At 41.4% G+C, this 24,570-nt stretch overlaps 1 protein-coding gene across 1 annotated transcript in view; it reads left to right on the top strand.

Annotated features, from left to right (window-relative positions):
* The window catches only part of DST (dystonin), a 925,809-nt gene that overhangs the window by 586,601 nt on the left and 314,638 nt on the right, over positions 1–24,570 (top strand). Inside the window, 5 exon segments of the mRNA XM_029595689.1 lie at positions 689–973; positions 5,028–5,573; positions 7,897–8,073; positions 14,807–14,930; positions 24,295–24,503. Coding sequence (XP_029451549.1) covers positions 689–973; positions 5,028–5,573; positions 7,897–8,073; positions 14,807–14,930; positions 24,295–24,503 — 1,341 coding nt within the window.

The following is a 24,570-nucleotide window of genomic DNA, read 5'->3' on the forward strand; positions in this document are numbered from 1 at the left end:
ATTTTTTAGTGTTTTAGAGAGATAGGATATCCTTTTTGATTACGTCTCTTTTTTGCTTTAACTTGAATTTTAAAAAATTGTTTATTTTATTGGAACTGAATAATTCCACAGCGACAGATCAAACAGTAAGAGGTTCCAGGGATTTATTAGGCATTTTACTCATAGGAGAAAAACATTAAGTACATCCGACCCACAGTTTAATGATGATTTTTATTTGTATGTATATCGTGCCATTCTTCTAAGCAGGATTCCAGCAGGCTTGATTATCATGTAGTCAAGTGTTTAGAACCATGAGAGAATGATTTACTATCAGATTACTTCAGACATATAGAGCCAGTCCAACTGCACGTCAGCTTCAGAAATAAAGAAAGAGAAGGGATATCATGATTATAGCTACAGTTAAGCAAAGAGGGATGTTGCATTACTAAGGATACACAGAGACTCAGTGTGAGAGCTTGCACTAGAATCCCAGTAGTAGTTCTGACTGCAGAATAATATTTGTTTCACCTACAGTGTACATGAACACAAATGTGTCATTTCATATTAAATGTGCCTTTTCAAACATAATAAAAAATCTATGCCTCTTTCTCTAGATAGATCTATTCCTTGTAAAAAATCTTAGCATAAAACTGGTTTAAAAAAATGAAAAATACTATTTGTAATCTAATTGTTACATTTCAATTTGTAGTTTGCTGCAGTGGAACAGTTGGAAGAGAGCAAACATAAAATAGAAAGTCTTTTGGATTGGATATCAAGTATAGATAAGAAAGCAAAGAATGGCGAAAAGAACATGCAACAGGCAATAGTGCAGAATGGAACCCATTTTCAAGAAGGCGATGGGAAGTCTGTAGTTGGAGAAGAGGAAGAAGTAAATGGCAACCTACTACGGCCTCAGCAGCCATCAGAAACCATGATGGAAGGACAGGGATGGAGCACAGAAGACAATCTCAATCACCAGTATCAAAAAGTGAAGGTATGTGCCCAATATCAGGTGTTCTAGTATTCCCCTATTACTGGGGGGTTTTTTCAGGATAGATGTCTAAAGGGTCAGATCTTTTAGCCTGTTGTGGTGTTTGCTTTGGCGCAGAATATGTAGGGGTCAATACTCAAAAGTGTTCACATGGGTACTCACAATTTGAAAATTTCCCCCACCATATACTGGTAAGAGTATACATGTTGTTCCACATAGAAAATAGGATAGGGTTAGGTCAGGAGAGGGAAAGCACACATGGTGCTTGCATTTCCATATCACTGTGCATATTTTCAGGAATGTGCTTTGCACCTGCTTCAGTTTAGATGCAAATTATGCAGGTAAAAAAGTCCTAGCAGTATGCGCACCACTCGCATTTTCAAAGGAAACTCCACAGGGAGTCTGACCCAGCATGGCAATTTCTTATGTTCTAACTAATTTCCTCTGCATCTTTTTCAAGGTATCGTTAGGGATAGGTACGGTTAGCATCTGGATAGATAGCACAGGTGTGGCAGAGTGTTAATTTTAACGTGACTTTCTTGCCCAGCCAGCAAAGATACGTCTTACCCCAAGATTGTAAATCCATTAGTATTTTGTTAATCAAAGAAGAGTAATTCAGATGTGCCATTTTCTGGTCATCTTTAATTATTTTTCTCCTAAATATTTGGCATAGTGCTGGACCCATTTTCCTTTAAACAACTCCCTAAGGAACAAGGTAGATTGATATTCAGAATTTCAGATTTGCTCACGTTAACTTTAAAACTTGCTATCTTCCTATATCTACGAGTGTATGTAGTTCTGCTACTGATAGAGCTCATTATCCGCAAGCAAGCAAGCAATGAAATTTTGTATTCCATTTGCCCTAACTTAATCCCTCCGTATATCCTTACTGCCCCTAATTCTTTCCACGAGTGATTCCATCACTAATGCAAATAAAAGTGGAGATAAGAGGCACCCTTGTCGAATCCCCCTTTCCAGGATGAATGCTCCTGAATACTTCCCATTAACTTTAATGCAAGCTTGCGAGGAATTGTATAATTTCTTTATCCATGCATAAAAATGATCACCAATTCCCTCTTTCTGTAATACTTTATGCATAAAAGTCCAATGAACCCTATTGAATGCTTTTTCAGCATCGATAACTAGTAAGAGAGACTCTGACAGCCAATATCAGGTAGAGCACCCTTCTGATATTGTCTGAAGTGCTCTGTACCGTAATCGAAGCCAGACTGGGCCTCATGTATCAATTGCAGCATAACTTTAGCTGCTAGTATTTTTGCAAATAACTTCACATCAATATTGAGTAGTGATATGGGTCTAGAAGACCCACATAAATTCTTATCGCTACCTTCTTCAGGAGGACGGATATGCCTGCCAATTGCATGAAGAGAGAGAGTCCCTTCTCCCAAAACGTTATTAAACATCACCCTCAGAGGACTAAGCAGTAGATTTCCAAACTGCTTATAGAAACATGCCATGTACCCATCTAATCAAGGTGCTTTATTGGCTTTTAATCCTTTGATGGCTGAATGAATCTCAAATTCTGTTATTTCCCTATCAGGGACAGCCTGCTTTTCCAGTGTCAAGCTAAGCAGCTGTATATCCGCTAAGTAAGCATCAATTTCCTCATCCTTAATCTTCCCATTTTTCATATATAGGACCTCATAAAATTCCTGAAATCTTCTCAGAATCTGATGGGGGTCAAACAATGATTCCCCCTCCTTATCTCTTATACAATGTATCCAAGCTTGAGTTTGCTATCTTTTTAATTTGAGAGCTAATAATTTAGAGCAGTGGTTCCCAACCTGTGGTCCACAGATCCCTAGGGGTCCACCAGACCATAGCAGGGGGGTCCGCTGCTCAGAAAAAGGGTGAATTCTGCACAGAGACAGCTGCATGTGTGAGGACAGGAGTGTAGACATAGGCGTTGTCATCCCAGTGAATCAGACTGAGATCACACAGGCTATGGAAGCATAGTGGAAGGATGGCGGCAATTGGACTTCCTTCTTCCTGCTGGAAAAAGAAGTGTGTTGTGCACCATGAAGCTGGGAATAAGGTGACCCAGTCACACCGAAAGGAGCAGGTGTCCTTAGCCCGTGGGCTGGAAGAAAGTGGCAGGCCCTGGGGTCCTCGGGAGAGAAGCGTCAGCTCCAGCCGGCCTGCTCATCCCAAAAGAGGAGGCGGCGTAGAGGTCGCGCCCCTGCAGCTGCAGCAAAGAGATAAGTAGGAGCAGTGGCAGGGCCCTCCTATGCAGCCGAAAGAGGAAAGAGGTAGCTGATTCTGCCTACTTTTGGCTGGAAGGACCATGACCTGAAGAACAGGAGAGGCCAGACAAGGCCATCCATGGAGCTCTTCCACTGGTGTCCTGAAGAATAGAAGCCTGGCCTCAGTGAGTGAGTGAGAGAGAGCATACATATGTGGGTGTGTGTGTGTGTGGACCAGGTGGAAGGAGAGAGAGACTAGTGGAGGGAGACAAGGGGACTGTCTCTCTCTCCTTCCACTAGCCCATCCCCTCCAGTCTCTCTCTCCCTCCACCAGCCAGTTCCCACCAGTCTTTTTCTCTCCCACCACCAGTCCATTCCTACCAGTCTTTCTGTGCTCCACCAGTCCATTTCTGCCTGTTTCTTTCTTTCTCCACCCATCCATTTCCACCAGTCTGTCTGTCTGTCTCCACCAGTCTCTCTCTCCTTCCACCTGGTCCCACTCTTTCTGTCTCACCCAGTCTGTCTCTCTCTCTCCCTCGCTCCATCAATCCATTTCCTCCAGTTGCTCCATATCCAGTTGTGTGGCTGCCTATTGTTACACTTCGTAAGTTACTGAATATTCTTGCACATTTACCGTCATGCTTTGTATTCATTTTTTAGGAATAAGCATTATTTAATAAGTTTTATATATATGAATGGGTCTGGTATTAAAGCAGTAGCCAAGAAATAATTACCATATTGTTCGATCGATAAGATGCACCTTTTTCTCCCCAAAAGTGGGGGGAAAATGTCTGTGCGTCTTATGGAGCGAATATAAAAAAAACCTTTAACTACAACCCCCCACCCTCCTGACCCCCCCAAGACTTACCAAAAGTCCATGTTGGTCCAGCGGGGGTCCTGGGAGCGATCTCCCCCTCTCAGGCATTCGGCTGCCAGTAATCAAAATGGCGCCAGTGGCCCTTTGCCCTTGCCATGTGACAGAAGCTATCGATGCCATTGGTTGGCCCCTGTCACATGGTAGGAGCAATGGATGGTCTACGCCATTTTTTAAGTGTCTGCCAAATTTGCTTTTTAATTTACATATGGCAGGAATGATAGCATTATGCAGCCAACTTGGAGAATGACATCACTTCCTCCTCTTCTCTATCTTAAAGTCCTCCATTGAATGAATCTGAAGGTCTGTGAGGTTTTGAAAGCTTGTGAACTACATCATATCGGGGCTTGATTTTCATAGCTTATGTGCATAAAACCCTGTTTTATATGCGCAAGTGACACTTTGAAAACCACTGGGGGGGGGAGGGTTTGTGATGACAGTGGGCATGATAACACTAGGCATGAAATCCCATTCCATGGAAACTGTTACCTGCACTAGCAAGAGGTGTCCTGAGGGTGGAGTCAGGGTGGGGAAAGCATTTAAGCGCATTCTGATGATTTTAAAAGAATGTGGACAACTGTATATGCAGAAAGTTACATCTGCTAAGTGGCTGAAACTTTCTGTGAATATGTGTACTCACGTATCTGTATCTGCAACAGTCCACAAATTTTCAAATCAGACTTGGGTACACTAGTCTACTTTAAAGATTTGGGCTAAAGCACCTGCAGACTGTAGCCCTAGGCAGGTGGTTATAAACTTACCCTCTTACAGAAGTATCCCAATCTATGGATTCATAGATATTTGCAAATTTTCAATGGGCAGAGCTTACAATCACCGAGCCTGGCAATGAGATATGTGCTGACCATGCACTATCCAGAGATGCACTGTGGTCTGTACGGCAGTGCAGGACGTGTTAATGCTGCATGTTTAGGAGGCTGGCAACCAATCTTGTACTGTATTTCCTTTCTTTTTCACATAGGCTCAGCACGAGAAGATTGTGTCGCAGCACCAGGCTGTCATAATAGCCACACAGTCTGCCCAGGCACTCCTTGAGAAGCAGGGACACTATCTTGCTCCCGAAGAAAAGGATAAGTTGCAAAAAAACATGAAACAACTGAAGGCCCAGTATGAAGCAACTCTGGCTGAGTCTGAAAGGAAAATGAAGTCAATGCAGTCCATGCAGGAGGAGCTGGAGAAGTTCACAGCAGATTACAATGAATTTGAAAACTGGCTGCAGCAGGCCAAAGTGGAGCTTGAGTCTTTAGAGTCTGGTGCTACAGACTTCAACAGTGTTATGGCCAAGCTTCAGAGGCAGAAGAGCTTTTCAGAGGACGTGATTTCTCACAAAGGTGATTTACGGTACATTACAATTTCCGGACAGAGAGTAATGGACGCCTCTAAATCTTGTAGTAAAGGAGATGGTGTGAGGGTTGGAGAAGACAACATTGATACACGTGCAACATGCACAATGGTACAGAATAAACTGGATAGCGTATCAGATCACTTCAAATCCCTGTACTCTAAGGTAAAAAGCTTGTTCTTGACCTTTATAGCAAATATACTAGTTGCGGAGAGGCTCTTAAAATATTTAGAATTAACATGTTTTGTAGTTTTTTGAAGATTTACAAATATTGCATGCATTTGTATGTTTGAAAATAATACATTGGCTGCACTGTTTGCTCTTGTGAAATTCAAAATATTGCTAAATACTTTTCAGCCTTTGTGAGAAACTTGTTCTGGTTTCCAAATATTATCTGCATTTTTATTTTTTACCCACAAATGTTTTCTAGTAGGTTTGGCAAATTTTCAAGAGCTGAGTAAGTAGCTCAACAGATCAAAATCTAAGATATTTGTAGTTTTCCAGATTTTTAAAAATGATGTTGGAGCATAAAACAGTTCAATAAAAGCATCTTTTTTGTAAGGGAAAGGCAAGGCCCAAATAATTATAATACAAAAATTAACTCAAAATATTGTGTGACAAAATCTGCTGTGATTTTTTTTTAAAGGGGGTGTCTTTGTTTTGCCCATGTCTTCCATGTTACCAGTTTCATTCTTTCATGCTAGCCAGTTCCACCCATGTGAGCTCCACTCCCCTTTTCCGGTATAGACCCCTGCAGCTGCTCTAGTTTACCATCCTTGGGGCCTGATTCATCAAGGTATTTTCTCATAGACACAGAATGGGAAAAACGCCTTAGTGGATCAGGATTATCACCAAGCTCCTTTGTGGTGAGCCCAAGTAGATCCTTTCAGTATCTTTCAAGGTCAGGAATGTTGATTGCCATTCTCTTATAACAACTTATCTCTTCAGAATTATGAGCACAACTTCTCTACTGCCTTTTAGCTTGTACAGTCAAGGACATGAGATGATTATATAAAAAAATTTGTGTCATTTAGCATTTCCAGCAGTTTTTAAATAATTTAATTCAGTTTATTTATTTATTTTGTTTATTTGCATTATTTATGTGATACTTATCCAAGAAGAATCTAGGTGACTTACAGCAAAACAATGCACAAATTCAACACAAAATTCAGAATTACAATCAGATCAAAATTAAAATTACATAAAAAGCATCCATAACATTTTTTTTTTATTTCCAGACTTTTATATACCACACAATCAGAAATATTGGCCAGAGTGGTTTTACAACATAAAAATAAACATAAAATTGTAAAATAATCATATACAATTTTCACAGTCATAAAAACATTAAAAAGCACTAAAAAGCACTTTAAGCCAGAGACTTAATCAGTCTGCACAAACTTCTGTGCATTTGGATACAATCATGCTTTTACCTTCTTTCTGAATGACAAATAGTTATTTTCCAATCTGATCTCCAATGGTGCTGAATTCCACAATAGTGGCCCAAACACTAAAAACATCCTGCTTGGAAATGCTGCTCTACCAACCTCCTTAACCACTGGCACAGAAAACAGGAAACCATGTGCTGATTGTATATTGCGGCTTGGGAAGTAACATCCTTATTAACTTCTATAATGTTCTGCACCCTCTTCATGGGCCACCTTAAAAATCAATGCCATGATCTTGGACTTGACTCTCTCCCTAACAGGGAGCCAATGTAATTCATTTAAGAGTGGTTTAGCACTCACTCTTCGTGGACAAGAAAAAAATTAGTCTGGCCACCATATTCTGTATCCTTTGAAGCCACAGAATGGTTTTTCTGGTATTTCTATTAAAACCTCATTACAGTAGTCTAAAACTCGCATCACCAGTACCTGTACCACTGTTTGAAAAATTGAAAAACTCAACATGCCCCAGATTTTCTTCAGTTGTCAGATTTTCAAAAACATCTTCCATACCATCATTGAAATCTGTGGTTCAAAAACCTTACCTTATTTATTTTCAACTTCAAAGGTTCTAATACCTTCTTAGGTATAAATAAAACCCATTCTGTTTTCCCTTTGTTCAAAATCAACTTGTTCATTACCATCCATCTAACAATCACCTTCATTCCCTCCTGTACCCCTACTAAGAGCTGTGACTGGACCTGATCCCAGTGGGCAAAGTAGTTGCACTTCAGCCGCATATAAATACCCAACTTAACCCAAACTACGAATTAACTGACCTAAAGGCTTCATAAAAATATTCTTACTTGCCATCTCTCAGGTACTACTATTACATTGTTACTTTGGGGCTTTCTTTTCATCAGAGCTTATCAAGTTTACCTCCCACTCAGAGATCTTTGCATTTTGTAAGATATTCAAAGTTATAAACTTGTATGCTCTCTATGTCAGCTGGTTAAGGCCTTTTGTTGGATTCTGTACTAATTTTAGTGAAAACGAATTAACAATGAAATATTACTGTGCTGGTTTTTTTCTGTCATTTTTAGTGCAATAACCTTGGAAACAATCTAAAAGATCTAGTAGACAAATACCAGCATTACACAGATGTATCTTCTGGGCTTCTGTCAGGGCTCCAGGCTTCTGAGGCAGCTGTGAATAAGCATCTGTCAGAGCCCATTGCTGTGGACCCCAAAAACCTCCAACGACAACTAGAAGAAGCTAAGGTAAAGTATGACATTCTGGAAGTATCAGTATGTGAGTAAGAGATGAGCTGTTCTACGAAGCATGCAAGAGTTTACTTATATTTCACGTACAGTCTTTTATATGAGTCACACTTGTGAACGCAACTTATCCGCCTATATTACCCAACTAACGGGCCGATACAGTAAAATCGCGGGAGAGTGGGCGAGCGCCTGCTCTCCCGGCACGCGCACAGGCCACTCTCCTGTGCACACGATACAGAATTTTAATTTATTAAAATTAGGGCCGGCGGTAAAAAGAGACGCTAGGGACACGCTAGTGTCCCTAGCGCCTCTTTAATGACAGGAGCAGCGGCTGTCAGCGGGTTTGACAACCGACACTCAATTTTGCCGGCGTTGATTCTTGAGCCCTCTGACAGCCACGGGTTCGGAAACCGGTAAATTTGAGCATCCGGTTTTCGACCCGCGGGCCTATTTCAATTTTTTTTTTCAATTTTATTTTTACTTTTTTTTAACTTTCGGGACCTCCGACTTAATATGCCATGATATTAAGTCGGAGGGTGCACAGAAAAGCAGTTTTTACTGCTTTTCTGTGCACTGTCCCGGTGCCCGGAGAAATTAGCGCCTATCTTTGGGTAGGTGCTAATTTCTGAAAGTAAAATGTGCGGCTTGGCTGCACATTTTACTTTCTGTATCGCGTGGGAATACCTAATAGCGCCCGCAACATGCATTTGCATGTTGCGGGCGCTATTAGGTTCGGGGGGGGGGGGGGGTTTGGACGTGCGTTTTGGACGCGCTATTACCCCTTACTGAATAAGGGGTAAAGCTAGCGCATCCAAAACGCACGTCCAGTCGCGGGTTAACTGTATCGGCCTGTATAATAGGTATTTATCAAAATGTGATACTTGCTATGCAGAAATGATATGAATATTTTGGAAAGGGGCAAAGAAAAAGATACAGTTTTTGAGCAAAAATCAAAGAATTTGAAATTTAGATCTACAATTAATTTGAATTCTAGAAAAAGTTATCCTCTTTAATTTACACAGAAGGGCCTGAATCACTTAAAGGTGAATTCTAAAAACCTGGTGCACACCAAAACTGGGAGGTACGCACTCAAGTCGGGCTGGCGCCGAGCGGATTTTAAAAGCCGCCTGGATGTGCACGTACTTGCCGTTATGCACAGAAATGAAAAATATTTTTTTAAAGGGCAGGGCATAGGTGTGGTTTGGGCGGCTCATGGGCGTTCATGGATTTTAACATGATATTAGCGCATAAATGCTAACGCTTACAGGTGTGCGCCAGGGTCCCCTGCTGTGTAACTTTACTTCTGTTATGGATGCAATGCAAGTTATAAAATAAAGATAAATAGATCAACAGAGTTTTAAGGGTCAAGATTAACAGGGGAGAAGGGAGGGTATTAAACTAGGGGGGTTTGGAAGTCCTATTCCTCACCTGGGCAAACTGGTAATGAACTGGTAAAACTGGTAATTGCGTCAGCTCACGTATGTAATAAAATTCCTCCCACTTATGTGAAAGAGCTGGCATTTGCACGCTCATGTGGGTGCCCATATAAAATTATGCATACATGTATACTGCCGATTTGATACCATGTGCGCATAAACGCAAGTATGTTATAAAATGGCTGGGATACAACACAAAGGTAAATTAATCTGATTCCAAAATGATGTCACCATTATTGCCATCAGATCTTTCAAGTACTTTGAAATTTCATATATTTCTCTTAATATATTGAAATTGGACACAATTGAGTACCAGTAACTTAACAGGGCATTTTTGCCTTTGAGCGGCATCGCCTCAGATCTACCAGTTTAAGTAGTACACGAATGAGAGACTATCGTGTAGAGATTGAGACACAGATCATCAGTCTGGCATTGATTCTCTCTGGTAGCATTCTGAGACAAACAATAATGTTTAACATTTGATTTTTTTGTTACACTGTCTCTTTAGTGAAACATTGTTTGCTTAAATAGAAGTGAAATATTTTGGGGCAGATTTTAAAAGAAGAGCGTGGCACATGGACGCCCGATTTTATAGCAGGTGCGCATATGTTATAATATCGGGGGTCGGCGCGTGCAAGGGGTGCACACTAGTGCATCTTATGCGCGTCGACGCCCACGGCTCCCCCCCTTCCCTCCCAGGCCACCGACACAGCGACAAATGGCTGCTGTGCCAGAGGCCTCTGCCCCGCCCCACCCCCTCCCTGCCCCTTTTTCGAAGCCCTGGGACTTAGACGCGTCCTGGGGCTTTACGCGATTCGCCGGGCCTTTATAAAATAGGCGCGTGTAACCCCCCCCCCCCCCCAACACGCGTAAATCCTATGAAAATCCGGGCCTTTATTTTCTCATGAGTGTATGTATAACCTGGAGTATTTTGTTACTTGTTCAATATAAGTGTTTCCTAGTGCTTTGTAACTCTCACAACGTGTGTTGGAGTTGCCTTTGTAAGTATGAATGTATGGGTGTGAATGGTTTTGTTAAAAGGTCAGTTTTTCATAGTGATTTGTGTTAGATGACAACATAGGTATTAAGTCCAATTTCATTGTACTTGTGATATTAAATTTATTTGATACATTTTACATGTCTGTTCTTATTGATTGTTTACCCACTCTAGAAGAAGAGTAGATAAAATGGCGCAAACATATACGGCCACGCAGCTGTTTGAACGTTACCATTCCTGGGACCGCGTTAGCTGGGTTTCAGAGGAAGTTGCGGTTTTGTGGCTCCTGGCTGAAAGCGGCTGTGCTGGCTTGGGAGGAGGAGGCTACAAAAAATAAGGGGAAAGTAGTTTTAAATGAAGGCTTGCGCATCTCTAACATTTTTTTCCTCCTGATTTGCGTCGCCTTGGTAATGTCCGGGAAGATCCAAATCCTTTGTCCATAGAACTCTTTCTCCCTGTTTCTCAGAAATAGCTTTAATACCATTTCTCTATCTGTTGGGAAAACAAATGTTGCAGAGATGCGCCAGGAAGCAAGGTCGATGGGGGCTAGAGTTATGATTAGATATCCTTGCAAATGCATTCTAATATGGAATAATGTTCGCTATGTCTTTTTTGAACCAGATCCAATGCGTGTGTTTCTTGACAGTTATAAGACGGAGGGAGTGCCGTCTGAAAACATCTCGAGCTAGTGTAGTAATATAAAGTCTCCTTAATTACTTATATTCTAAATATTGCTTGTTATGTCCCGTAATATTAATCTTGGATCTCCCACTATTCCGCTTAATATTTAGATATGATAGAGATATTAAGATAGGAACAAATGATTGTATAATTTGTTTCCTAAATGTTTTCTTTTCTATTCTTAATGATTGCCCTAGGAGTATTGATAATTTAAATATGAATTTGTTTCTGTATATCATATGAAAATTAATAAATAAAGAATTGAAAAAAAACTTAAAAAAAAAAAAAAAATGAAGGCTTGCGGTGTGCTGGTTCCCAACTCTGGTTCCAACTGAGCTGAAAGGAGAAAGGAGCAGGAGGAATCTGTTCAGCTCAAAAAATTAAGTTTCTCTTCTTCTGCCTGTATTATCATTGTACGTGAGATGCTTGTCATGGCCTGCACTCCATTTATGTTTGAGTACCCAGAAGTCATTTTTAGAGTAATTATTAAGAGGGCGATTCTCAAACATCTGCAAACTATCCGGGTGTACTTTCTGCAGATTTTCAAACCAGCAAATGAAAAATATGCACGGCAAAAGCATCTACCTACTTCGCACCTGCTGTTTGTGCAGCTAGCCAAGGGGTGGCAACATAGCACCCGCACATTGGGAAATCCAGTTGTCTCCCTCACCTCTTTGAAAAGTGCAAGTGCTATGGAACCCATGCACACTTCCAGCTGCGTTTAAGATGGGCAACGTTCAGTCAGGTCGTTTCACTTGGATAACTTCTTTTTGAAAATGAACTTCTCTAGGAGTAGAGTGCCCTGGCTTGTTTTCAGGGTTTTATATTCATTTAGAGCAGGGGTCAGGAACCTATGGCTCTGGAGCCAGATATGGCTCTTTTGATGGCTGCATCTGGCTCGCAGACAAATCTTTAATAAAAAAGTAAAAATCTAACAAAATCCCCCACCCTCCTGATGTCCCTCAAGACCTCCAAAATTAATTTACTACAACCCCCACCAAGACCTGCCAAAAGTCCCTGGTGGTCCAGCGGGGGTCCGGGAGCGATCTCCTGGACTTGGGCTGTCGGCTGCCATTAGTCAAAATGGCGCCGACGGCCCTTTGCCCTTACTATGTCACTGGGGTCGACCAATGGCGGCGGTAGCCTCTGTGACATAGTAAGGGCAAAGGGCTGTCTGCTGCCAGTAATCAAAATGGCGTCGACGGCCCTTTGCCCTTACTATGTCTCAGGAGCTACCGCCGCCATTGGTCAACCCCAGTGACATAGTGAGGGCAAAGGGCCGTCGGCGCCATTTTGACTACTGGCAGCCAACAGCCCAAGTCCAGGAGATCGCTCCCAGACCCCTGCTGGACCACCAGGGACTTTTGGCAGGTCTTGGGGGGGGGGGGTCAGGAAGGTGGGGGTTGAAGTAAATTAATTTTGGAGGTCTTGGGGGGCGTCAGGAGGGTGGGGGGTTTTGTTAGATTTTTACTTTTTTTATTAAAGATTTGTCTGCGAGCCCTGGACCCCCGCTGGATCACTAGGGACTTTTGGCAGGTCTTGGTGGGGGGGGGGTTAGGAGGATGGGGGGTTGTAGTAAATTAATTTGGCAGGTCTTGGGGGCGTCAGGAGAGTAGGGGGTTGTAGTAAATTAATTTGGTAGGTCTTGGGGGAGTCAGGAGGGTGGGGGGTTGTAGTTAGTATGGCTCTCACGGAATTACATTTTAAAATATGTGGCGTTCATGGCTCTCTCAGCCAAAAAGGTTCCCAATCCCTGATTTAGAGGGTCGTTTTGTAACTGTGCAATAGAGCTAAAAGTCTGTGAGTATTTTAGGTATTTATCTATCTATTTATTTATGTATTTATTTGCTTTGGCTCGCACCTTTATCTTAGGCAAGACCTCAGCCCGAATTTTCAAACCAGATTTATGTGTGCGGAAGTCTACTTTGGTAATCAGGGCCATGAAAGTGAAGGCAGACTCTTGGAGCAGGTGTAAATGTGTAAACATACATTTATGTGCGTACTTTTAAAAACAGATCGAATGCACGTGCGCAAATGATTTTTCCTGCCCTAACTCCGCCCCTGAAACATTTTTTTTTTGTTTGCATGACTTACACACGTACCTTTAACCCACTCAACTCCCCCTCCAAACAATTTTGAAAATCAGGCCCTTGGTATTCCATTGCTCCAAAACTGCAGGAGAGTTTAGGAGTGACCTTTTGACACCAGTTGCTTTGTCTTCTGACTATTAAGACTGATTTACCTCCTTTTCTTGCTGTTATGAAGTAGAGCTTTCTAAACTTGTACGGCTATTGCTTATTATAAAAGACTTGATGAGCAAAAATTGCTCCTGACAACTCACTACTGGCGTAAAGGTTAGGTCTGATTTTGCTTGCTATATTTATGCAAATATAGAATTAAGTAATTAAAAGGTTTATATGTCTTCCACGAGAAAAGATATATGTTTGCTTAAATGGAAGTATATTTATTGTGTACAAATTTGTTGATATGGGGAAAAAACTGCATTGGCATGATGCAGCTCAGTTTTACGAGGTCCCGGAGTAACAGAAACAGTAACCCTGGCTGGCCCTGTGCCTCAGGCCACGGCGCGCTCGCTGCAGCGTGGGAGAATCTGGGCCGATTCCACTTGGGCTTGCGCATGCATGCCACTGGGTCCCGGAAAGGAGGGAAGTCAGTTGTCATTACTGGGTTAGCTCTTGCCTGCTACCAAACAGCCCTGAGACTCTACAGCCATTAGGCGAGGGTCTCCTGCGCTTACCAGGCATGCTGGGTGGAGAAGGGGGAAGGGGAGAAAAAGATACCCCTTAAAAAAAAAAAAAAGATAAGGTAACTAAGCTTTAACTACTATACTGTTTGAGCATCTAGAAATTACATTTTTTTCTGACAGTAATTAGTAACTGTAGTTAATTAATTATTCAACTTTAGAAACGCTGGCAGCTCAAATCTTTTCCTTGGAGCTGCCTCAGTTGTCCATTGCTTTGTGTTGGATGGTCACTTTAGACACAGAGAGGGACAGCAGCAGATACATAGGAATAAACCTTTTTGTCTTAAGTATTAAAAGCAGCAGTGGTCTGCTAAAAAAAAACAAAAACCAAAAAACCCACCTTTTCTCTTTCACCTTGACTTTAACAAAAAATAAACAGAAAAGAACAGGCTAGGTTGAAGGGAGGTAAAAGAAAATCAATATCATTAATCCTTCTTCAGCTCTCTGTGGGAGCTCCCTAGTGATGGTCCATGGGAAAGCAAATGGAAAAACCTTGCTGAGTTTTGTCTGGACAGATCTCAGCTGAATCTTTCAGATTAGGTAATTGAGATGTTTTTACTACATATTTGAACTAATAAGCCAACCGTGCACTGGTTTAGGAGATCCTTGAGAAAAAATAAGTTCTTTCAAGTCAGTTATTTACCCTCGGTCGTTATTTTTATTGTATCAGCTTCCATGACATGTGATTCTAGATGTTCTTTTTTGTCATCTCACTTCATTCGTGCACACATAGTTAGGTGTTAGGTATATATATATATATATATATATATACCTATCTTAGATTCTGATGTGTGTTGAAAGCTAATTTTTTTTAACTCTGTTGGAAGATCCATAGCTGTCCTCTTTATTTTACAGATTCTCCAGGGACAGATATCAAATCACCAGGTTTCTATTGAGAAACTGAAAAAATCTTCAGAAGTGCTGTTGGATACCAGGGGAGGTTTGCTGCCAAACAAAGATGAAATCCAGAAAACACTAAGTAAGATACTTTTTCAGCTCATTAATCAAACTTTATAAATTCAGTATGTACTCTCTAAGAAATATAAAATAAAATAGTTTTGAGGAAATATGCCCTAAGAATTGCCATTTGCTAATAACCGTGCAACCATGGTATTTTCTGAACAACAGAAATAATGTTTGAAATAAAATATTGGGGTAGATATTAAAAAAATATCCATTTATCTAAGTTAACCAGATAGAGTTATCTGGCTAACTTAGATGGGATATTTAACAGCACCCTGATAAATCGCTACTTAGCCAATAAGTATTACCCAAATAAGTTTAGATCTACTATTGTGCAGATCTAATTTAGTCACATAACTTAACTGGCTAAGGCTCAATATTGCTACTTAGCTGGATAACTTATCTGGCTAATTAGCACCATCCCGTTATGCCCATTGCACACCCTCAGGTTAACCAGCTAAGAACTTAGGGCCTGGTTTACTTAGCAATTTTCCCATATACACAGATTGGAAGAAAAGCCTTAGCGAATCAGGCCCTTAGTCAGTTAAATGACTTAACAGCTAAGTGGCGGCTGCTGAATATATATTGGCTGCTATTTAGCCAGTTAATTCTGACTTAATCGGTTAAGTGCCATTTCAGTATTGGCCTCTTAATGTCTAGCAATGAATTTACTGATTAATTCTAAAGCTATTTTCTAGTTCTTTTGGGTAATCAATGCTCCATCTGGTAGCTTAGCCAACCCCTCTCACCACCAACTCATTGTTGAAAGGAGGCGGGATTCATTGAGCATTCATTTGTGGAACAGTTGAGTGGAGCCAGGCTGTTGGCACTGACCTTTATAAAGGAGATAGCACAGCTTTTAAACTAAATGATGGGGGAAAGCTGACAGTTGCTCAGAGGTGCATGGTTCGGAATGATGTATCTTTGAAGGATACTAAGAGAACAGGGAAAATAGGGCATCCTAGTTCAGAGGTTACAATAAATGCCAAAGTGGACCAGGTGTCTTTAAGTAAAGTGCAGAAAGATTCCAAATTACCCCTGTCAAACAAAACACATACTTTGAAATGTCTGTATACAAATGCTAGAAGTCTAAAAAATAAGATGGGAGAGTTAAAGTGTATAGCATTGGATGAAGCGGTAGATATAATTGGCATCTCAGAAACCTGGTAAAAGGAGGATAAGGAAAGGAGGGACACTGTGATATCAGGCTACAAATTATATCGAAATGATAAGATGGATCGAATGGGTGGAGGAGTGGTACTATATGTTAAAGAGAACATTGAATCAAACAGGATAAAAGTTCTGCAGGAAACAAAATGCAATGTTGAATATTTATGGATAGAAATTCCATCTGGCCAGAATGACCTAACAGACAATGAAATGCTAAAAGAAATTAGGGAAGCTAACAAAATCAGCAGCGCAGTAATAATGGGTCATTTCAATTACCCCAGTATTGACTGGGGTAACTGTTACATCAGGATGTTCTAGAGAAATGAAGTTCCTAGATGAAATAAATGACTGCTTCGTGGAGCTGCTGTACAAGAACCAACAAGAGGGGAAACTATTTTAGACTTAGTCCTTAGTGGAACACAGGATTTGGTGCAAGAGGTAACAATGTTGTAGCCACTTGGTAATAGAATCACAACATGATCAAATTCTACTTAATAATTGGAGGGAGGACACTAAAGAAATCTACTGTTACAGCATTTAACTTTCAAATATGTGATTATGATAAAATGAGGAAAATGGTTAGGAAAAAATAGAAAAGAGCAACTGCAAAGGTCAAGAGTTTAGATCAGGCATGGATGTTGTTTAAAAATATCATTTTGGAAGCCCAGACCAGATGTATTCCATTCATTAGAAAAGATGGAAGGAAGTCTAAAAGGTGAGGTGAGAGAGGCTATAATAGCTAAAAGAGCATCTTTCAAGAAACGGAAAAGGGATCCAAATGATGAAAACAGGAAACAGCATAAGTACTGGCAAGTTAGATGCAAAGCATTAATAAGGAAGGCAAAGAGAGAATTTGAAAAGAAGCTTGTCATGGAAGCAAAAATTCAGTATAAAAACCTTTTCAGGTGCATTCGACTTTAAAAGCCTGTGAAGGATTCAGTTGGACCATTAGATAATTAAGGCATAAAAGAGGCACTTAGGGATGACAAAGCCATAGCAGAGAGACAAAATTAATTCTTTGCTTTGGTATTCACTGAGAAAGATGTAAGGTATACCCATGCCAGAAATGATATTCAAAGATGATAATTCAGAAGAGCTAAAACAAATCTCAGTGAACCTGGAAGATGTACTGGGGAAAATTGACAAACTAAAGAGTAGCAAATCACCTGGACCAGATGGTATACATCCTAGAATGCTGAAAGAACTGAGAAATGAAATTGCGGACCTGCTATTGGAAAGTTGTAAACTACCAGTAAAATCATCTATGGTACCTGAAGACTGGAGGATTGCCAATGTAACACAAATTTGTAAAAAGGGATCACGGGATGATCCAGGAAACTACAGACCAGTGAGTCTGACATCTGTGCCAGGCAAAATGGTAGAAGGTATCATAAAGAACAAAATTGCTGAACTTACAGATAAACATAGTTTAATGGGAGAAAGCCAACATGGATTTAGCTAAGGGAAGACTTGCCTCACAAATATGCTACTTTTTTTGAGGGTGTAAATAAATATGTGGATAAAGGTTGATATATTGTATCTGGATTTCCAGAAAGCATTTGACAAAGTCCCTCATGAGGGACTTCTTAGGAAATTAAAAAGACATGGAATAAGTGGCATTGTCCTATTGTGGATTGCCAACTGGTTAAAAGATAGGAAAAACAGAAAGTAGGGCTAAATGGTAAATTTTCCCAATGGAAAAAGATGAATAGTGGAGTGCCCCAGGAATCTGTTCTAGGCTACCACTGATTTTTAATGTATTTATAAATGACCTGGAAATGGGAACAACAAGTGAGGTGATCAAATTTACCAATAACACAAAATTATTCAAAGCTATTAAATTCCAAGAAGATTGTAAAAAATTGCAAGAGGACATTGCAAAACTGGGAGAATGGGCATGCAATTGGTAAATGAAATTTAATGTGGACAAATGAAAAGTGAAGGGCTTAGGGAAGAGTAACTCAAATTATAGCTACATCATGCAAGGTACCACATTAGGAGTCACCACTCAGGAAAAGGTTCTAGGTATCATCGTTGAAAATATGTTGAAATCTGCTCAGGGGTAGATTTTCAAATGTACACGCAGGTGTACATGTGTGCGCGCTACCCGGCGTGCACACATGTACGCATGATTTTATAACATGTGCGCGCATGTAAAAAAATCGGGACTTGGCGCGCGCAAGGGGGTGCACAATTGTGCGCCTTGCGTGTGCCAAGCCGCGCTGCCTTCCCCCGTTTCCTATCCCCCACCCCACCTTCCCTTCCCCTACCTCCACTGCCCTTTCCCCTCTACCTTTTCCTTTTTCTTTCTTTTATTTCCAGACTTACTTCAGCCCTTACTTGTGCAATCCCTGGCACAACAGCAAATGGCTACTGTGCTGGGAGCCTCTGACCCTGCCCCCGCCCCTTTAGTAAAGCTCTGGGACTTACACACATGTCGCCGGGCCTTTTGAAAATAGGTCCAGCGTGCATAACCCTTTGAAAATCTGACCCACAGTGTGCAGCAGCAGCAGCCAAGAAAATAATTAGAATGCTAGGAATAATTAGGAAAGGAATGGAGAATAAAACAGAGAATATCATAATGCCTCTGTCTCGCTCCATGGTGCGACCTCATTTCTGGTCAGCACATCTCAAGAAAGATATAGCAGAATTAGAAAAGGTACAGAGAAGGTGACCAAAATGATAAAGGGGATGGATCAATTCCCCTTTGAAGAAAGGCTAAAGAGGTTAGGACTCTTCAGCATGGAGAAGAGATGACTGAGGGGAGATATGATAGAGGACTGTAAAATAATAAATGGAGTGGAAAAAGTAAACGTTAATCAGTTGTTTACTCTTTCGAAAAATTCAAAGACCAGGGGACACACAATAAAGTTACTAGGTAATAAATTTAAAACTAGTAAGATAAAATATTTTTTTACACAATGCATAATTAAGCTCTGGAATTCGGTGCCAGAGGATGTGGTGGAAACTATTAGTGTAGCTGCATTTAAAAAGGTTTGGAAAGCTCCTGGAAGAAAAGTCCATTAGCCATTATTAAAGTAGAGTTGCAGAAATCCACTGCTTATTCTTAGGATAAGCAGCTTGAAATCTATTTATCCCTTGGGATCCAGCCAGGCGCTTGTGATCTGGCTTGACCTCTGTTGGAAACAGGATACTGGGCTTGATGGACCTTTGGTCTGACCCAGTATGGCAAGTCTTATGTCCTTATGTTTTTATGTTCTTATGATCCCCCCTGTGGGTCTTCCATCAACACAGGGGGCCCAAAATTGAAAGATGGTTATTCAAGTAACTTAGCCGGATATGAGATATCCAGCTAAGTTACAAGGGATATTCAGCGTCATGGCTGTGTTGCTGAATATCTGCAGTCAAGCCACTACTTAGCTGGATAAGTTATACCCGGCAAAATTAAGCCTGCTCGTTGGCAGGTATAATTTACCCTCATAACTTATCCGGCTAAGGCTGAATATCACGACTTAGCCGGATAGGTTTTCTAGATAAGTAGCACTGCCTAGATCCACCCACTGCCTGCTCACTATCATGTCGGCTAAGAAACAGCCAGATAAGTCACTTCTCCGGCTATCTCACGGCCCCTGATTTTTAGCAGACTGCTATATAGCCGGAAAATTTTCTACTTATCCAGCTGTTGAGTGCTGATCATGCTTTTAATATCGGGACCACGAAGACTAGCATATACATATAGACAGATTAGCAAACATGCATAAACACACACACCAGTAATAATTTGAGTATCAAGGTATCAGTCTTATGCTGTAGGAGATAGGGAACTCATATCTCTCTAGACCCTACCAGATGGCATAGTTGAGTGAAGCTATTATTGTTGGGAGCAGGTCAAACCAACTAACTTTTGCCCCTACCCCACTCTCTCCTTCTCTGTTCTCCTGCCCTCTACCCATCTCTCTATGCCCCCACCTTGTTCTTTTTTTATGGGGGTAAGGGATTTTAGTGATAGGTACTAGGAAGGAAGGAGGGGCACAAATAATAGGGATAGGGGAGAGGATCTAGGAGAAACTGAAGGAGAAGTGGAGGAGGAGGAGGAGGAGAAAGAATCTCAAAGGAGGCAGATGAAAAAGGGATCTCAGGGAAGAAAAACAGAGGATAGAGGATGCAGGGATTGAGGATGGGAAGAGAAGAGAAGAGAAGCAAAGGGAATGGGGAAGAGAACATAAGGGGGATCCATTCTCACCTGACCTCCGAATGCCAGTCTTGTCATTTCTACATACACACCCCTTCACACTCCCTCTGATTCTGTCATTCATTTCTCTCATATTCCGCCCAGGCCACTCACTTACACCCCCTTGTACTCCCACATCTTTTCATTCACTCCTGCACCCCCATTCTCCTTCACTCACACATACACTTTACACCCACCTCTGATCCCGTCCCCATACTCAGCTCACAATCCCTCTGACACACACCCTAAATATAGCCTCACCACCAGTCCTGTATTCCCACTGCTTCTGATCCATCAGCCAATGCATCTACTCTCTCGCCTCCGGCTGCCAATCCTGACATATAATATAACAGCACTAGCTTCTCAAGCTCCTTCCACTTCCCCTGCTCAGGGGCTGGCATGTCGTGCTTATAACTACAAGGTACAAAGCATGTCAGTGTGACTCTCTGATCTATGTGACAGGGGAAGATGAAGGGGCCCAATTTGCTGCCACTGCTGCTGTTAGACTATTGCGTTCAGATCATCAGCCGATGGGGAGGGAGAGAGAAGTGCCGACTGATGACACCACTGTGGCGCCACCTGGCCCCCCTGTCTCTTCTGTGGCAGGAACCTGATTGTGCAGTGAGGACTGGATTCTATGCCCCTTCTTGCAGTCACAGAATTGCCGGAGACCAGGGGCCCTGCTAATTCCTGTATTGCCTTTCTAAAGTTGTTTGGATCATGGCCTGTGTTGCCCACCATGTTCCAGTCCTTATGCAGTCTTGTATCCTTAGTATAGTGGCCATTGAATTGGCCCAAATATTATCATCTAATTGTGGCACTCCCACTGGTTGGCCATTAGATGTCACTATGTCCTTGTATAGAGCACACTATCAATGAGCCTTCCTTCCCTCACAGCCCCTCCCAAACTGGAGGATCTGGATTGGATGTCTAAACCCTATTTAGTCCAGCTATTTTAGGAATTTTGGGGATCTGTTTTAGGAAGCCTTGTGATAGTAAGGATGGTTTGGTTTTGCACTCTGGTGAGGCCTCCCAGCTTCACCCTGGAGTTTCAGTTGGAAGTGATACGTCATCATGCACTCCCTTGCCAGAGTGTCCTCCTTCTACTAATTTATAGAACATAAGAACATGCCATGCTGGGTCAGACCAAGGGTCCATCAAGCCAGCATCCTGTTTCCAACAGTGGCCAATCCAGGCCATAAGAACCTGGCAAGTACCCAAAAACTAAGTCTATTCCATGTTACTGTTGCTAGCAATAGCAGTGGCTATTTTCTAAGTCAACTTAATTAATAGCAGGTAATGGACTTGTCCTCCAAGAACTTATCCACTCCTTTTTTAAACACAGCTATACTAACTGCACTAACCACATCCTCTGGCAACAAATTCCAGAGTTTAATTGTGCGTTGAGTGAAAAAGAACTTTCTCCAATTAGTTTTAAATGTGCCACATGCTAACTTCAAGGAGTGCCCCCTAGTCTTTCTATTATCTGAAAGCGTAAATAACCGATTCACATCTACCCATTCCAGACCTCTCATGATTTTAAACACCTCTATCATATCCCCCCTCAGTCGATTCTTCTCCAAGCTGAAAAGTCCTAATCTCTTTAGCCTTTCCTAATAGAGATGTGAATCGGAACTGAAATCTGAACCGATTCTGGTTCCGATTCACATCTCTATTTCCTAATAGGGAAGCTGTTCCATTCCCCTTATCATTTTGGTCGCCCTTCTCTGTACCTTCTCCATCGCAATTATATCTTTTTTGAGATGCGGCGACCAGAATTGTACACAGTATTCAAGGTGCGGTCTCACCATAGAGCGATACAGAGGCATTATGACATTTTCCATTTTATTCACCATTCCCTTCCTAATAATTCCCAACCTTCTGTTTGCTTTTTTGACTGCTGCAGCCCACTGAACTGATGATTTCAATGTGTTATCCACTATGACGCCTAGATCTCTTTCTTGGGTTGTAGCACCTAATATGGAACCTAACATTTTGTAACTATAGCATGGGTTACTTTTCCCTATATGCATCACCTTGCCCTTATCCACATTAAATTTCATCTGCCATTTGGATGCCCAGTCTTCCAGTCTTGCAAGGCCCTCCTGCTATTTATCACAATCTGCTTGTGATTTAACTACTCTGACTAATTTTGTATCATCTGTAAATTTGGTTACGTCACTCGTCGTATTCCTTTTCAGGTCATTTATAAATATATTGAAAAGCACCCAATACAGATCCCTAAGGCTCTCCACTTCCCACTCCCTTCCACTGAGAAAATTGCCCATTTAATCCTACTCTCTGTTTCCTGTCTTTTAGCCAGTTTTCAATCCACGAAAGGACATCGCCACCTATCCCATGACTTTTTACTTTTCCTAGAAGCCTCTCATGAGGAACTTTGTCAAACGCCTTCTGAAAATCCAAGTATACTATATCTACAGGTTCACCTTTATCCACATGTTTATTAACTCCTTCAAAAAAGTGAAGCAGATTTGTGAGGCAAGACTTGCCTTGGGTAAAGCCATGCTGACTTTGTTCCATTAAACCATGTCTTGCTATATGTTCTGTGATTTTGATGTTTAGAACACTTTCCACTATTTTTCCTGCCACTGAAGTCAGGCTAACAGGTCTGTAGTTTCCCGGATCACCCCTGGAGCGATAGATTGTTATGCCTGATTCCCTTCTGGGGCAAAAGGGCTCTCACCCAGAGGGCCAAAGACCTGTGAGTACACTGTAAACCCTAGGTGAGCAAGCACCAGTGACTGATCCTGCTGCGAGAGACAGTAATGGCTGAAGAACTATCCAGCTTTAACTTGAGAAGTATTTGTTTGGACACAAACAGTGTGGGGAGGTTTTTGGATCCCCCTGCCCCACTGGGATGCAGTACTGGTAGAGCCTGATCCCATTTGACTTTTCCCCAAGAGAAGTTCCCAGAAATATCAACTAAGGATGAAAGACTAAGATTGGGAGATCCCAAACGGATCTCCACCCATGGGACCAGGATGGGCTGGGTGTCCAGGAAGGAGATAAATTAAGGTAGGACTGTTTTGCTGGGAAGGGGACCCTCCAATAGGATTCCTGGTAGCCACTGGTTGAACCTTGCACAAATAAAGTCGCCATGGGAGCTCTACCCAGAGGTCTGAAACAAAGGCCACCTACCTATAGAGAAAATCATTCATGTATCAACAGTCAGATGTCACTTCACTATTTATGGACTTTTATTTGATTATTATGAAATCAATAAACTTTAATTTAACACCCCAAGCCTGGTCCTGTTGATTTGTCCCACCATTTCATCCCATCGGATGTAACAATACTCTAAGCATACTAAAAATAAGACACCATGGTCCAGGCCATAAACAACAGCTTCCCCCCATAAAAAGAATCCCCCCAAGATTAAGAGTTAAGCATGGGAGAAAATTGCTAGCTGAGCAACCCCAAAGAGGAATAAATATATTTGTGTGCCCTTGGGATTAAAATCCCCATTAAGGATTACATAATTAACAGCAATGTTTTAAATATCATTAACAGCATTTATGTATGCTTAGGTTCTTGTTCACAAAGGACCTTTTCCTTTTCTGTTGCTCTGGAAATAATATTGAATGAAGCATCTACTACAAAAAATTCAAATTTGTGCTATTATTCATTAGCATGATGATAAGGCTTGGATGAGCATTTGTCAGACAACTTCAGATATATCTGATGGTATTGAGGGTTCACGAGGCCGCTATCCAACTATTACTGTATTAACATAGTAGCACAAAATTAAAGAAAGATTCCTGGATGGTCTTTAGGAATCTTATCAGAATCCTGTGTATAAAATGGGAGGGATAAGTTTCCTTAGGTTGAGTATATGTTCATTTTACTTTATATATTTATGTACTTATTCACCAACAGTATGCTCTTGAACAATAAATCATTGACTTTGAGATTTGCACTCTGATGGATTTGCCAACTTCTACAATGCATTTTAACTAAGGGATGGTAAAGCGGTGTGTATGGTCTGTTTTATTTTCAGATGATATTGTAGGAAGGTACGACAGCTTATCCAGGTTGGTGAATGACCGCAGTGAAAAGCTTCAGATGACTCTGACTCGCTCTCTAAGCGTACAGGATGGCTTGGATGAAATGCTGGACTGGATGGGGGATGTTGAAAAAAGTCTGAAAGAAGAGAGTCAAGTACCTTTGAATTCTGTTGCTCTTCAGGATGTCATTAGTAAAAGTATTGTAAGTAGGGTCTGGATTATTGGTTGCTGTTTACAGACACCTTTGTTTTACAAAACAGAGTCAATGC

This window comes from Rhinatrema bivittatum, chromosome 3 (assembly GCF_901001135.1).
Source record: "Rhinatrema bivittatum chromosome 3, aRhiBiv1.1, whole genome shotgun sequence".
NCBI classification, from domain to species: Eukaryota; Metazoa; Chordata; class Amphibia; order Gymnophiona; family Rhinatrematidae; genus Rhinatrema; species Rhinatrema bivittatum.